Source organism: Dicentrarchus labrax, unplaced genomic scaffold (genome assembly GCF_905237075.1).
Source record: "Dicentrarchus labrax unplaced genomic scaffold, dlabrax2021, whole genome shotgun sequence".
Lineage (NCBI taxonomy): Eukaryota > Metazoa > Chordata > Actinopteri > Moronidae > Dicentrarchus > Dicentrarchus labrax.
Genome location: NW_026136706.1, coordinates 29,847,807 through 29,864,078, shown reverse-complemented (window position 1 = coordinate 29,864,078; position 16,272 = coordinate 29,847,807). Strand labels below are relative to the sequence as shown.

At 41.0% G+C, this 16,272-nt stretch overlaps 1 protein-coding gene across 5 annotated transcripts in view; it reads left to right on the top strand.

The window, feature by feature from the left end:
* pikfyve (phosphoinositide kinase, FYVE finger containing) overlaps positions 1–16,272 on the top strand; it is a 32,986-nt gene that overhangs the window by 11,783 nt on the left and 4,931 nt on the right. For 4 of the 5 annotated variants that reach the window (XM_051403734.1, XM_051403733.1, XM_051403730.1 and 1 more), the window contains exons 7-32: positions 123–149; positions 351–443; positions 520–676; positions 1,045–1,202; positions 2,553–2,664; positions 2,887–3,034; positions 3,202–3,354; positions 5,177–5,239; positions 5,339–5,468; positions 6,544–6,724; positions 6,861–6,935; positions 7,239–7,346; positions 7,472–7,612; positions 8,300–8,426; positions 8,531–9,420; positions 9,965–10,369; positions 11,419–11,519; positions 11,606–11,677; positions 11,953–12,124; positions 12,847–13,025; positions 13,323–13,436; positions 13,938–14,046; positions 14,130–14,284; positions 15,306–15,402; positions 15,638–15,695; positions 15,802–15,930. In XM_051403734.1, coding sequence (XP_051259694.1) covers positions 123–149; positions 351–443; positions 520–676; positions 1,045–1,202; positions 2,553–2,664; positions 2,887–3,034; positions 3,202–3,354; positions 5,177–5,239; positions 5,339–5,468; positions 6,544–6,724; positions 6,861–6,935; positions 7,239–7,346; positions 7,472–7,612; positions 8,300–8,426; positions 8,531–9,420; positions 9,965–10,369; positions 11,419–11,519; positions 11,606–11,677; positions 11,953–12,124; positions 12,847–13,025; positions 13,323–13,436; positions 13,938–14,046; positions 14,130–14,284; positions 15,306–15,402; positions 15,638–15,695; positions 15,802–15,930 — 4,154 coding nt within the window. The remainder of the gene's footprint in view (positions 1–122; positions 150–350; positions 444–519; positions 677–1,044; positions 1,203–2,552; positions 2,665–2,886; positions 3,035–3,201; positions 3,355–5,176; positions 5,240–5,338; positions 5,469–6,543; positions 6,725–6,860; positions 6,936–7,238; positions 7,347–7,471; positions 7,613–8,299; positions 8,427–8,530; positions 9,421–9,964; positions 10,370–11,418; positions 11,520–11,605; positions 11,678–11,952; positions 12,125–12,846; positions 13,026–13,322; positions 13,437–13,937; positions 14,047–14,129; positions 14,285–15,305; positions 15,403–15,637; positions 15,696–15,801; positions 15,931–16,272) is intronic. The other variant, XM_051403732.1, reaches the window with a different exon arrangement.

Below are 16,272 nucleotides of genomic sequence, written 5' to 3'. Positions count from 1 at the left end.
ATTTTATAGCCTCATGCTTGTTTTGCTGCTGTTGTTTTGAATTGGTGTGCTCCCTGCTTATTTTCTCTATCAACCTGCCTCAAAGAAAATCTGTTTCCTCTCTCTCTCTCTCCCTGGCATAGAAAAACTCCTATTGGAATGAGAAAGAAGTGAGTCTTGCTATTTGTTTTATTCATTTTTCACATCTGTCTGAGCTCTAGCTGTCTGTGAGTAACCTTTCTAGCTCTGTAAAAAAGAAATCTGCTGCATGCTCAAATTCACTGCTCATAGATTAGACTGGCTAGCTTAGAGAGAGTGTAATAATAACCATAAAAAGAATATAAATCAAAGTTTGTGTGTGTGTTTGTTAGTATGATTCACCAGGAACCTCAGAACAGTGGCCTCAGTTCCAGACTGACAACGCTACAAGAAGACAAAGCAGGCAAATCGCCTGCTAGGAAGAGGTCAGTCACTGCTTTGGGTTTGCTGTTCCAGCTTGATTCAGTACAGTTGAGTCGAGCCTGTCTGTCTCTACCACAGGTCTGCCAGTGTCACCAACCTGTCGCTGGACCGTTCCGGGTCCTCCATGGTGCCTTCCTATGACAGCTCAGTCAGCCCGCCAACCAGCCGAGCCATGTCAGGCACCAAGAGCGGCACCAAGCTGGACCACAGCGAGGAGGAGAGGAAGATCCTACTGGTGCCTGCTTTATTCTTTACTTTTCACTGTTTTTCTGTGCCTTTTATAAAGCGGCTATAATCAGTATTTTTATAATAGCAAGGTATCAGATGATGACATAAAAACATTGTGATGAAGAGAGTGAATATTGAACAGATTTTAATGTTGCTCTGTTACTGATCTAAGTAACTGTTTACTAACAGGTTCACCATACTAACTTAAAATGAGGCGATGTTGCTAAAAAAAACATCAACTATTGCAGGTTTAATTCCTTTTGAATATATTTTTTAAATGATTTCACCCACACTGATCTGAACTGTAACACAATCGTAAAAAAGAGGAACAAACATTAGTGATTATTACATACTGACATACCAAACATGCTGCAGGACTCCTCCCAGCTGAAGGACTTGTGGAAGAAAATCTGCCACAACAACACAGGAATGGAGTTCCAGGACCACAGATACTGGCTGAGGACCTACCCCAACTGCATTGTGGGAAAAGAACTTGTCAACTGGCTGCTGAGGAATGGCACTATCTCCACCAGGTAGCGTCTCACCAGACAAACATGGTCTTTCCTGTGCTATGTTGTTTTAATGGTCTTTGGCAGGAATATGTAAATGAATAGTTTGACATTTTGGGAAGTATGGTTATTCACTCTCTTGCCAAGATGAAGATGAGAAGACTGATACTGCTTTACCACCAGTATGTCTGTTAAATATATAGCTGGAGTTGAAAGCAGATGAGCTAGCTTTTTCCCTGTTTACAGTCTTTATGTTAAGATATCCTAATCAGCTTCATATTTAGCATACAGATATGAAAGTGGCATTGATTTTCTCAACTAAATATTGGCAGGAAACCAGATGAGCAGATTTCTAAAAACGTAAAACTACAGCTTTAAAGGGTAACTTTGGTATTGCTCAACCCGGACCCTGGTCACATCTGAACTCTGTGATTTAAGGGATTATTTCAACCAAACCACAGTTGGTGATTTTTGGGACAGTGAAAAGACAAACCAAGAGGGGTTTGGTGAGTTTTATTGTTTTTCTGTTGAATGTTTGAATAAAGGTTTTAGAAAGTTTCTATCTCTATCGGGTCCACTTATAATAACATTATGAGCTGGTCAGTGGCAACAAGCATTTTTAGTGGACGTACATTGGCACAATTGCCCAAGGATTATTTGGCACCTGGTTTGCCACCCTGCAGCCCTCTCACTCAGTACTGGACCGATTTCATTGTTGTCCCCGTTAGTCACTTGAACACAAAGGTATGTGAATCCTCCACAAAGGAATCTAAAACTGTCCACAATTTCAAAAGATGACTCATTAATGGAAATATGGGTAGGATTTCCTCTGATCTTTCTGAAGTTAACAGTGATAAGACTTGTCTTATTGACATCTGGAAGGAGGTTGTTATCATAGCACTTAATTGTTATTGAAACAATAAAATGATCTTGGTAAAAGGTTGACAGATATTACATTCATCTGAATGGTTGGGTTGGTTGAGATCTCTTTAACTTCATCCTCATTGAAAGATTGCTCTTGGTAAGCCAGGATAGGCTACGCTGTATACTCACTATACGTGTATTCTTTCTATGTCTGTCCACCATGCTATTTTGTGTCTTATGCAAATTTCTTTCTAATCCTTCTGTATCCATTACGCATTACTCGATTCTTTCCTGTGATAAATTGTTGATAATTAGATAGAAGTATGCCATGTTAACAGGTAAACCTAATCTAGAGCAAGTACATTGTAAACGTGTGATAATGCCATGGGTACTTATTATCTTCGATTTGCTTGTTCATGAGTGGCTCTCCTCACATATCCAGTGTATTTACAGAATGAGAGCTGCTCTTGAGCTCTGTGTTAACTGTCGCACTCTGTTTCTGTGTTGCAGGGCCCAGGCTATCGCCATAGGCCAGGCGCTGGTGGACGGTCGCTGGCTGGACTGCGTTACTCACCATGACCAGCTGTTCAGGGATGAGTACGCTCTCTACCGCCCCCTCCAGGTAACAGCCCATTTCTGATGATTAAACACTGCACGCACCGGAAAAGAGCCATTTCAAATCATACATGATGCACGCATTTGCTACAACATACTCTGACACGTGTTGATATTGATTCAACAGGCTCCTCAGATAACACCAGAGCCTATATCTGTAGCAGCTTCTACAGATTGTTTCAGTGAAGTGCAGTGTGCTTATGGTGACGTCTCTCTGTCTGCTCTCTAGAGTACAGAGTTCTCAGAAACGCCGTCTCCAGACAGTGATAGTGTCAACTCCCTGGAGGGACATTCAGAGCCGTCCTGGTTTAAGGACATCAAATTTGATGACAGCGACACAGAACAGCTCACAGATGAGCCTGAGTACACCACACCCAGTATGTATCGCATGCCTAATGCTTTAATAAAGCCTTTTTGTTACACCTGCAGCCATACCTTGTTGGCTTGGATCATTTGCTGTTTGTACAAGCTTTCTATGTGGCTTTGGTTGGTGTCTGTGAATTAAAATCCCAGCTGCAACTCCCTGACCCAGCTTTCTGTCCAGACTCTGCCGGGCCCAGCAAGAGAACGTCTGTCAGCAGCTTCCAGTCGGTGATGGACAGTGACTCAGCTGCCTCCATCAACCTCAACATGGAGCAAAACAATGTAAACTTCCACATCAAGAAACAGTCCAAGTATCCACACGTGCCTCCTGTCGGTGAGCAGAAATGTACCACATACAATATGTCCATAAATATGTTGTCTATCTCTGAGTATTTGTTTTGATCCAGTCATTCTGTGTGTTGGTTACTGTGCCTCTAAAAAGCATGACCTCCACTTGGACTGATTTTATTTTTGACACAGATCAACAGAGAGTAGGCCCAGTATGCAACTGGTACAGTGTGATGTAGAAACTTGACACCATTTTTCTCAGTAAATATATTTCTAAAGGTCATGAAATTTTCACCAGATGTCGGTAACAACCCATGCACATGCAAAGAAACCAAAATAAATCATTTCAGAAATTAAAGTTGTGTAATAAAATGGAATGACACAGGGAAAAAGTATTGAACATGCTTACTGAAATTTATTTGATACTTTGTACAAAAGCCTTTGTTGGTAATGACAGCTCCAAGACGCCTCCTGTATGGAGAAACTAGTCGCATGCATTGCTCAGGTGTTATTTTGGCCCATACTTCCACACAGACAGTCTTCAAATCTTGACGTTTCTGTGGGCCTCTTCTATGAACTCTGATCTTTAGTTCTTTCCATAGATTTTCTATTGGATTCAAGTCAGGTGATTGGCTGGGCCATTCTAGCAGCTTTATTTTCTTTCTCTGAAACCAATTGAGAGTTTCCTTGGCTGTGTGTTTGGGATCATTGTCTTGCTGAAATGTCCACCCTCGTTTCATCCATATCATCCTGGTAGATGGCAGCAGATTTTTATCAAGAATGTCTCGGTACATTTTTCCATTCATCCTTCCTTCAATTATATGAAGTTTGCCAGTGCCGTATGCTGAAAAACAGCCCCACATCATGATGTTCCCGCCTCCAAACTTCACTGTTGGTATGGTGCTTTTTGGGTGATGTGCAGTGCCATTTGACCTCCAAACATGCTGTGTATTATGGCATCCAAAGAGTTGAATTTTGGTCTCATCTGACCAGTATTTCACAATGTTGTGCAGCAAACTTTAAACGTGCTTCAACATGCTTTTTCTTCGGCAATGGAGTCTTGCGTGGTGAGCGTGCATACAGGCCATGGCGGTTGAGTGCATTAGTTATTGTTTTCTTTGAAACAATTGTAGAACAATTGAAGATCTCCACAAGTGGTCCTTGGCTTTTGGACAACTCTTCTGATAATTCTTTTCACTCCTCTGTCAGAAATCTTGCGAGGAGCACCTAGTCGTGGCCGGTTTATGGTGAAATGATGTTCTTTCCACTTCTAGATTATGGCCCCAATCGTGCTTGCTGGAACATCCAGAAGTTTAGAAATCCTTCTGTAACCAATGACATCAGTATGTTTTGCAACAATAAGGTTGCAAAGGTCTTGAGAGAGCTCTTTGGTTTGATCCATCATGAGATGTTTCTTGTGTGAGACCTTGGTGATGAGACACCTTTTTATAGGCCATCAGTTGGGACTGAACCAGCTGATATTAATTTGCACTGACAAGTGGCAGGATGCTTTCTAAATACTGACGGATTTCAGCTGGTGTACTTTTTCCCTGTGTCATTTCACATTATTACACATAACTTAATTTATGGACATCTATGGTTTGATTTATTTGCATGTGTGGATTGCATGGGTTGTTACAGACATCTGGTGAAAATTTTATTTCAATAGCATCTTTAGAAATATATTTACTGAGAATAATGGTGACGTGTTCAATACTTATTTTACCCGCTGTATGTCTTAATACAAGTCTGGAGGGGATCCCAATTACATTTGTTGATCTTCAACACTATAAAAAAACATACGTTTTTGTTATAAGTGCTGTAACTAACAGGCTGCTCTTGCTCACTTCCTCTATCTCCTTTTTTAGCTGAATTTCTTGTGTCTGAGGATGGAGGACAGAACATTGTCATAAGTGATGCCTTTATCAAGGGTAAGAGCTCTGCCCTTCCTTATTTATTTAATCCGACAACATACTGATTTTGCAGCTAAGCAAACCTGCTCCGTCTCCCTGATTTGATGTTTCCTGCAGAGTCTCTGTTCAACCGTCGTGTGGAGGAGAAGGCCAAAGAGATGCTGTTTACTCCGTTGGGCTGGCACCACAGCTCTCTGGACCAGCTCAGGGAGGAGAACGGAGAGAAGAAGGCCATGGAGAGGCTGCTGTGAGTGGAGACGATAGCACTGTTTGTGTCCAGTGTGATTATACATAATAGTAGCAGTCCATTAGGGCTGCAAGTAATGATCCTAACAATGAACTGATTATAAAAAAAACGTTGTTGGTTCATTTTCTGTTGATGGACTGATCATTGCAGCACTTCCTGATGTTTGCAGTGACAGGATGAAGCAAAATGTGAAATACGTCTAGTATTCTTTGAATAAAGTGATCTCTATAAAGCAGCTAATAAACAGTAAACAGTAAATGCAGAGGAGCGACGGGCAAGGTTATTATAATTACCTAAAACTGAAGTAAAACTGGGTGAGAAAAAAACATTTTAATTCACGAAAAATAAAAAAAAACTATTCTTGAGAAAGAACAGAAATTTTGTGTACTTACAAAACTAACTAAAATAAGATAAATACACAAGCCATGTGTTTAGTTTTAGGCTTTGTCAATTTGGTTACATTTGTCAATACAAGCGTGGATTTATTTAGACTGACTACATGACTGTGAGTTAATGTGTTTGTACTTTAATACCTCTTCTGGACTTCTTCAGTCTGGCTCCTGACAAACACTCCCCATCTTGTAATAAGAAAACTAATATTAAAACACATTTTTTTAAAACAACAAAAAATGAGCTGAAACCAGCAATTCCACTCTGGAAACTGAATTGAAAACCAAAATTTAAGAGCTATTTCTGAACGTAGATTATTTACCTGCAGACCTGAAAAACGTAACATAGGTTTATTTTTGTTTGTTTAGTTTTGTTTGCTCTTTTTTGTCTCTCTTTTAATTTTCTTCATTTTTTCCCCATTTTTAATTGTTTTTTATTGTCATTATTTAATCTTATTTTTATTATTTATCTGTATTTTAGGTTTCTTTTTCCCTTCTTAGGTTATGCTGTATGGCTGTCTGGGATGGGGGTATTGTGTGTTGTGCTGTTAAAAAAAGAACCAAAATTTAAAACTACATCAAAACTAATGAAAAATTCAGAACTATAATAACTCAGGCAGCTGGTTTAATCATGCTAAAGTTTTGTCTTCTTATGTAACCATCTGCCACTCTGCCTCCCTGTTCAGCTCGGCCAACCACAGCCACATGATGGCGCTGCTGCAGCAACTGCTCTACAGCGAGTCTCTGTCTCTGTCCTGGCGGGATATCATTGTCCCTGTGGTCCGACAGGTGGTCCAGACAGTCCGGCCTGACGTTCGCAACTGTGACGACGACATGGACATCCGCCAGCTGGTCCACATCAAGAAGGTCAGGCGCCATCTCATCAAATCACTCAGATGTCACTCGTTGGAAATCATACACATATATTTAATTGAGAATCCTACAATTCGCTGATTAGACTGTCTGCTTCAGAAGTAAAACTGAATCTCCATTTGTGCTTCAGATTCCTGGAGGCAGGAAGTTTGACTCGACGGTGGTAAACGGCTTCATATGCACTAAGAGCATCGCCCACAAGAAGGTGTGAACATTAATGAATAGAGTGCTTAATAAACTAATACTCAGCTTTGACTCCTTGTCTAAAGAGAGAAATAGATTTACTGTATCTATTTTGAATTTCTTTGAAATCAGTCTGAAAGCTGTCTAATGTGGATCCTGCTGTTCTTTATTTTTGTCCGTAACTAGTTTCACATTCTTTGCCTTTTTGAAATCAGCAGTAATAAAAGTATATTATTATTGTGTAGTATATTGGTAGTTAAAATACAGCAAAGCTTCTGTGTTAATATTCGACTGAACACTTGATACTTGTTTGACCTGTAATTAGATGAACCCCTACATCAAGAACCCCAAAATTCTGCTGCTGAAGTGCTCCATAGAGTATCTGTACAGAGAGGAGACCAAGTTCACTTGCATCGACCCCATTGTGCTACAGGTCAGTGTCACTCCAACTACAGTTAACAATAGAGAGTAGAGGAAACCACTGTTTTAGCCTGGTCTGCAGTTGCATTTGCCTTTTTTCCAAAACTAAGTACAGATTTTTCTCTGTCTCTCCCTCAGGAACGAGAGTTTTTGAAGAACTACGTGCAGCGCATAGTAGACGTCCGTCCAAACCTGGTGTTAGTGGAGAAGACGGTGTCTCGTATTGCTCAGGACATGCTGCTCGAGCACGGTATCACGCTGGTCATCAATGTCAAACCGGTCAGTACAGTATGAGTGCTATATAACTCGTGCATTGGCCACTGCAGCAGCCATTTTTTAATAAAACCATCATCTTGCTTTCTACATCATTGCCCCCTCTTGTTTTGGTTTTGTTCAAATATTCACCAAAAGAACCAAACAGAGTCAATCCAAGTCCAAGACATGGACATGCAGAAACAAAATAAAACAAATTATAAACAGCATAAAAAAAATTGTCTGAAAACATTCTGAAAAGGATCCCTGCGGAGATAGACCTTTTGTTTAACCAGAAACAGCCGTGATATAGCTATCACTCACCACTACACTCACAAAAACAACAACAAAAAACAACAAATCTACCTTGCATATGATGGAAACCAAAACCATCTGTCAGTCCTTCCACTGTTCCAACAATCAAAATAAATCCTTAATTTGCTGATGTAGATGATAAAAACGGCAGTTTCAGACGCTCTACTCTGCGGCACAAGGAGCAGACCGGCTGTGTAAACAGACCACAGAGAGACTGTGATAGTAACACAGGCAGAGGGAGTGTGACACCATTCTCTGCTCAGGACTCCATGACTCCACTATATTGTTACATAGTGAATAATTGTTTGCTGCTATATTCATGTTTTAAATCTCATACATAGAACCTTGTTGTCTTTGCCACTTTTAATCACTTCTCATTTTTCTTCTTTGTCAATTTAGCAAGTCTTGGACAGAGTGAGTCGTATGACCCAGGGAGACCTGGTAATGTCCATGGACCAGCTCCTCACCAAACCTCGTCTAGGAACTTGCCACAAGTTCTACATGCAGCCCTTCACCCTGGCCAACAGTAAGAAGCACACTTCCGCTCTCCACTCCTACTCTCAGTGAACACTGCTGTGACATTACTATCCCCTGTAGAGTAAATCCTGATGCTTTTTTCTGTCCTTCCAGATGAAGTGAAGACTCTGATGTTCTTTGAGGGCTGTCCTCCTCACCTCGGATGCTCCATCAAGCTGCGTGGTGCTTCAGAGTACGAGCTGGCTAGGGTGAAGGAGATCATAATGCTGATGGTGTGTGTGGCCTACCACTCCCAACTGGAGATCTCTTTCCTCATGGATGAGTTCGCCATGCCACCCAGCTTGCCCCAAAGCAACTCGTTCCCCTGCTTGCTGGAGGGCGCCTCCGCAGAGGAGGAGGAGGATCAGGAGGAGGAGGCAGATGGAGAGAGGAGGCGGAAGGAGACAAATGTAGAGAGCCAGGAGAAAACTGTAGGCGCTGAAGACTCTGCACTGGGTGGACAGCCCTCGGAGGAAGAGCTTACCTCTGAGTCTTCATCCAAAAATGGAGATATAGACACTCTCCCAGATCAACAGAACCCCAAATCACCCTACTCTGTCCTAGATGAGGAGACTGTTAACACAGAGACAAGGACTTCCTCGCCATTTACCAGTCCCCCTGCACCGCCTCTGTCTGTCTCTCCTCCGTTCCTCATGGAAGAGGACCAGGAGATAGGCTCTGACACTCTCATCGGGGTGTCTGAGGGGGACACTGGGGAAGAGGGGAGCCTAGTGAAGGATGAGTCAATTGGTATGGAGGATGGGGAAGGTTCAGAGACACCTACCCCTAGGTTGTTCCGAGACCCTCTGCAGGATGATACGGGGATGTTTGTGGCCGAGCAGGTTGCTTCATCTGATGACCACCTTAAGTCCATCTCTGCCGTCTTTAAGCAGGAGCTTAAGGACATCATCCTGTGTATTTCCCCCTTCATCACATTTAAGAAACCTTTCCTTCTCACGCCTGCTGGAATGCACTGCCCCAGCAGGGACTACTTCCCAGAACAGGTACCTAACTTTGTTGTTGTCGTCTTGTGTTGTCTGTTGTCTTTTAAAAAAAAATCATTTTCTATTCCATTTACATTTACTGAATAAGAGCAGCAAACTAATAATTTAACTAAAATGTATCTGCTGTTTTATTTCTAATTAATTAATTACTGTTTAAATCAATTGTTCATTCTATAAAATGTTACTCCAAATTCAAGGTGATGTCTTCAGATGTCTTGTTTTGTCTGACTTACAGTCCAAAAAAAGAAAGAAGGATATAAAACAGAGAAAGGTAGATTGAGAGTCTGAAAACAACAACTTTTGGGATTTGATATTATAAAGTCACAATGAATTACATAAGTAAGTAACAGTAGTAAAACAGCATATCCTATTTTTTTCCTTGTTCACTTTTCTAAAAAATTTGCTAAAAGTTAAAATGTTCTATTCTTCTTCTTACTGGGGACCCCTTACAAATTATTCAAGGACATTCAATGGTTTCTGGGCCCTCAGTTTGAGTTCCTGGATTATTTGCACCATGCCCATCTATGTTTTCCCTGCCCCATAGGTCTACCTATCTCCACTCCTCAACAAGGATTTCAAGGAACTGGATGGGCGCAGAAAGCGGCAACTCCTTAAAGACTCTGCCCCCTCCACACTGGTCAGCGGACAGACTAATGGCGCCCCACAGCCAAGGCCCATCGATGTCCTACCCTCCCACAGCCTTACCAGCACCCGCATCGTAGAGCAGCTGAGCAGCAGCCAGGATCTGGCCAAGATGCTGGCGGACTACAGGGCAAAGGGAGGTCGTATCCGGCAGAGGGAGGCCACTGACCCCTTCACCGCTGCCAATACTGCGGCTCCCGTCAGCAGCCAGAGCAGGGCGGGGGAAGCGACAGTCAAGCCACCAGTGAAGAATGACAGTGAAGAGGAGAAGCCAAGCAAACAGACTGATATGAGCTGGGCCCCCAAGGTGAGCAGTGTTGAGACTATATACAGTGTTTGCAGTCACCTGATTCTGATGATGCATGAGATTCTGATGATGCATGAAATTCAGATGGAGGGCTGGAAGTGAAAAGTAGAATGGATGAGATGGAAGAAATCTGTTCTGTACTAGTTTAAACGATATTACAAGCAAAAGATACAAACAGAAAAACTCAATATATGTTGGATGTGATTTTTATGTTACGAAGAGGAGAAATTTTTCAACTGAACTGAAAGACTTGGCCTTTCAACGGGGAACTGAAGTCGTTATATGGCTGCCACCAGACTACAGACTTTTTCCTCACAGAACGGGGTAGTTGCTGGTTTACCGCTGCCTTGATTGGTTCATTTTTTTGAGTTACTGTGTGACTTTGGTGTTCCAAACTAATGTTTTAAAACACCAAACTTAGTCTGCTGGCTTTGAAGTGAGGATAGATGAATATAAGAGCTCCCATTCCCCGTTTGACAGGGCTGTCTGTCTGCTAGGTAAAGTGGTGAACATATTCTCAATGAAATTTTGAAATAGTCTACTAGTCTACTTTAGTCTAATAGTCTACATTTTGCTGCTGCATGGTCCACAGCAGTTCTTGCAGGCTGTTTTTTCCAGTGTTTTTTGGTCTGTTTCCTGCTTCTTTGCCCCATATGAACAACAAGCTCCTTGTTTGATCGATTTGAGCATTCCCTGGTCGCAGCTTCCCATTTTTAGCTGGGTAAGAAGCCTCCTTTGGTTCTGGGAAGTTTTGACAGGAAGTTCTCACTATTGAATGAATGAACTGTTAAAAGATACAACCACTAACAAACCCTGATGTCTAAATTCTGCTTAACATTTTTCTTGAAGTGACTTTGCTCCGGCTGGAGGGAAGTATCTTCCTTTGTGTTCCTTCTTCTTTGTAAGCCAGACTAGTGTGATCTTCTGGAGTGTGATCTTTTATTTGTGAGAGAAACTACTAGTAGAGAGGTTTTAATAATTTATGGGTCTCTGTGGTTCTACTTTTTTCTCCCTGTTGACATGTTTGTGTTTGTTGTTGTTGTCGTCAGCTGGACTGTCTGAACCCTGTGAACCATCAGAGACTGTGTGTGCTCTTCAGCAGTTCATCAGCTCAGTCTAACAACGCACCCAACCCCTGCGTCAGCCCGTGGTAAACTGCTCATACGGAGTGGATTCATAAATAATCTCACACCTTGTTTTTAATGACTTTGTAGTCACTGCCTTTGTTGTCAACAGGATTGTCACAATGGAGTTCTATGGCAAGAATGACCTATCGCTTGGTGTCTTCTTGGAGCGATATTGCTTTAGGTAAGACAAAAAATTGTGCATTTGAAATACATTTTAATGAAATGGCAATACTTTAAAAAGATTCATTGTCATAGAGAAACGTAATAAACTAATGGGAGCTATGGGACTGAGAGTGTAGTTATATTTGTTTTAATGTGTATGAAAAGTTTAGAGTTTGAACCGACTAAATGAGTGAAATATGTAAATAACTCTGCAGAAAACAAAATGTTTTACTTCAGGAAGTAAGTAAGCTTTTTAGTTTGCTTTACAAAATGTTTGTGTATGTTTTCTCCAAGGCCTTCTTACCAATGCCCCAGCATGTACTGTGAGACTCCCATGGTGCACCACATCCGTCGGTTTGTGCACGGCAGCGGCTGTGTGCAGATTGTGTTAAAGGAGCTGGACTCCCCTGTGCCTGGTTATCAGCACACAATTCTCAACTACTCCTGGTGCCGCATCTGCAAACAGGTCAGTGATAATGAACGTTGTATTTAATAGGGCTGCACACTTCATCGAAATATTATTGAAATTGCAATATCCAAGTCGCAGAGTTTGAATTATTAATTTTTTGAAGTACTGTAGTGCTGCAGAGAAGCCCTGAACTTCAAATCTTGTTCTCCAAAAGTGAGAAAATCTGTTTGTTTGGTACAGACCCCAACAAATGTAACATCATCAGGATTTTAATCATTTTATCAGTGCAAATGAAAATTGTGATGCTAAAAAGAGAATTCCTAGTAATTGTGAATAATATTCATTATAGCATGACTTTTTTTTAACGATACTGTACAGCCCTATTATTTAACATTGATAGAGTTTTAGTACCAATACCTCATGTCATGTTTTTTTATACTATTTTTTTTTTTATTTCTGAGACTAGATCTGCTGTCAGTCACCAGAATTTGATTTCCCTGTGTGGGTCCAGCGTTGACATAGCAGGATGTGATTTTTGTTTCTTGGTTTATTTGTAAACCAAGAGGAATAATAGGTTGTTAGGTTCTTTAAAAGCCTAAATTCTAGCCATAAAATGTTTTAAATGATTGATGATGATCATTTTGAAAGGCCTCAAAATCAAATTAATTGGATCAATGAAATAAAAACTAAACTAATGAAGTTAACTAAATGGTCATTTATTCTGACGATCAGGCTAGACTTCCCTCTGTTACACTCAAGCTATCTGCCTCTTTTCTAAGGTGACACCAGTTGTGCCTCTGTCCAACGACTCATGGTCCATGTCTTTTGCCAAATACCTGGAGCTTCGCTTCTACGGCCACCAGTACACTAGGAGGGCTAATGCGGAGCCCTGCGGACACTCCATCCACAAAGACTACCACCAGTACTTCTCATACAACCAGATGGTGGCTTCCTTCAGGTTGGTCAGCTGTCACTGTGTCCTGCGTTGACCCACCACTGAGTTAGACAAAGGACGTATTTAGAATGAAAGAAGCAATAAATGAATCTCTATAAATGATTTGTATTGAGAAAATCGTCCTCTAGAAGGAGTTGTGTCATTAGCTAGTTATTCAAAATGTGTGTGCAGTGATGTGGACACGAAGTTAAAGTCCTGTGTGCGATTTCTAGGATGGGTTACAGCCCAAAGCACCTGTTCTATACACAGAGTCCTTGAATTAGTATTGACATAGAGTTTTCCTGTCTGTCTCCTCCTCAGCTACACTTCTGTAAGGCTGCTGGAGATTTGCCTTCCTCGTCCCAAGATCTTCATCAGGAACCTGGGGCCGTCTAAAACCAGCCTGCAGCAGGACCTGAAGGACTTCTCCCAAAAGTAAAGCCATACCATGAGTCAAACACACAGAAAGACACCAGAGAATAAAGTACTTCGACCAGTAAAAGAGAATTAAGATGTGAGCTGTACTGTCGGAAGAAAGACCACAGACACATCAACAGGGTTTATCTCTTTGGTATTAATTGATAATGAAAATAATGATTAGTTGCGGCCCTACCTGAGAGAGGCATGTAGGGGTCACCATTGAGACCGTAATTATACACACAATGTTTTATTATTGCTTAATCTGCCAATTATTTTTTCAATTAATTGTTTGGTCTAAAAAACCATAAAGCGCTGATCACAATAGTCAGATAATCAACTAATTCATTAATTGACTAATAATTGCAGCTTATGATTGTGTGATTTAGGGCTATATAAATTAAATAACTTATGAACATGTGTCTATATATGACTCGCCTTCATTCAGTGGGGTTTGTTTCTTTGCTTATCACCTGACCACATCCACTAGTCCACCGTTCCCCTCCGCTCTCTCCTCAGAGTCACTCAGGTGTACTTGGCCATAGACGACCGGCTCACCTCCCTTAAGACCGACACCTTCAGCAAGACGCGAGAGGAAAAGATGGAGGACCTCTTTGCTCAGAAAGACGTAGGTTTTTCCTAGTGTGTCAGTCTGTCCTATCTCAGAGTTCAGTAGTTACAGACTCATAGTGTTGTTCCTTGTGTGTTTAGATGGAAGAGGCAGAGCTGCGGAACTGGATCGAAAAGCTCCAGGCACGGCTACAGGCCTGTGGTCTGGATTCTCCTCAGCATCTGCAGATTGTTCTGGAGTCGCTGGTGATGAAGAAACAGAGTCTGTGTGAGATGTTACAGTACTGGAATAGCAGGTCAGGTTCAATACCGGAAAAAAGGATACTCAGTATGAAGGGACATTGATATTTTGTTTTTAAAAAAACCCATTAAAGGTGCTTTATGTGACTTTTAGACTAGATGTTGCCCTATAGCACAGCTTCTTAGATCAAAACAAATGAGCAAACACTACAGCCCACCAGACTCTATTGACAAAAACACTTATTTTACCTTTCAGATCATAAAACACACTAAACACTAAAAAATAAAAGATACTCAAATGATCTTTGTTAGTCTTTCCACTGTTCTAGCGATCACACAATGGTCAATATAAATCCTAAATCGCTATTTTTAAATGAGAAAACAGCATGTAAAAGGCTGTAATAGCTGCCATGTAGCTAACATTAACTAGTCCTTGGGGACAAACACAACCGTGGAAGTACACTCACTAAAAGTTGTTGTTGTTGCCACTGACAGACTCAGATTATTATGTCTAAGTGTATGACAACATTATGGAAATGATCCCTACAGAGATAGACCTTTTTGTTAAAAAGTTTTTGTTTATCCACAAACAACCATAATATCGCTATTGCTCACAACCAATCCAGAGATGAAAACAGTAATTTAACCTCACAGATAATTGCAACATCATAACTTCATTCAAAGTGGACAGAAACAAAATAAAACGTACCAAAGCCATCTTCGTCAGTCTTTCCACTGTTCTAACAAGGAACAATTATTATTTATTTTTTTTAGTTGGTTGAAAAAAATCATAATTCACAGTGTTAGGTAAATGAAACAGCTGTTTCAGTTGCTCTGGACGCCATGACTCCACTATATATTTACATAGCAAATTATTGGTTGCTGCTGTATTAATGTTAAATCTCATATATAGAACCTTTAAGAAACCCCTGCACTGCCACACACGCACACACGCACACACTCTACCCACTCACTACCAAAGTTCAGCTTTGGTGAGAGCAAAAAAGAAATGACAAGAAAAGAATATGACTTAATCTTTTTTTGTAATATATCAGACTCTGCCTCTTTCCCTCCCAGGCTGCAAGACTTGTTCCAGCAAGAGAAAGGCAGGAAGCGTCTGTCTGTCCCTCCCAGCCCAGGCAGGCACAGACAGACCACTGCAGACGACAGCAAGGTCAGTAACATTAAATAGGAACGTTATTTCTGTAATCGTACATTCTGTATCAAGTATTATAGAGATTAGCTTTTCCCCTGGAGAAAGACAAGTTCTTGGTCATGTATACTTTTAACCAGGGTTATAATGTAAGCCATCAGCTTACATTCATGTTACATTATATTTATTTGCTAAAACCCACCAGCTGTTGTAACAGACCTATTTTTATTTGCTGATTTAATTATTTCTTTTATAGAGTGCCCTGGATTCCTCCCCTCGAAACCCCTCACCTGTGGTACAGAATGGTGAGAAAGGTGAGTTGGCTGTCTCAGATCTGAATCCATCCTGCTTTATTGTCACTGAGTGAAGCTGCCTGTGTTCCTGGCTGTCACTGATGAGTTGCTGTGTTTCCACTGACAGAAGACCGTCACCTCAGCACAATGACGTCAGCCTCCTCCTCCTTGCTGCTGTCACCAGGAGAACCTGGAACTGAGCCAGTCACACCTGTTCCCTCCTTCACTGAGCAGGACTCCGTCAGCATCCCAGAAGGTACACGCAAAACTGCCCTTCAAGAAACACACCAAGTATTCTTAAATATAATCAAGTTTTCTTGTATTTAGGGGAAAAAAAAAGGTTAAGCAAGTGTTGCTTGGCTAGAATTCTTAAACCTAGCATTAAAAATCTAACCACTGACACACTGTAATGGGTCTTAAAACTAGAAAAAAGTAAAAAAGTTGTGCTTACAAACAATGAAAACTCAGTTATTTAAGATAGACTTAAGTATTTTGGTCACTAGACTACTTTCTCTAGTCTTATTCTTAAAATAAGGAAAATACTTGTGTTCCTCTGCTGGAATATTATGCAAACCATTGTCTTAACTTATTGTTAAAT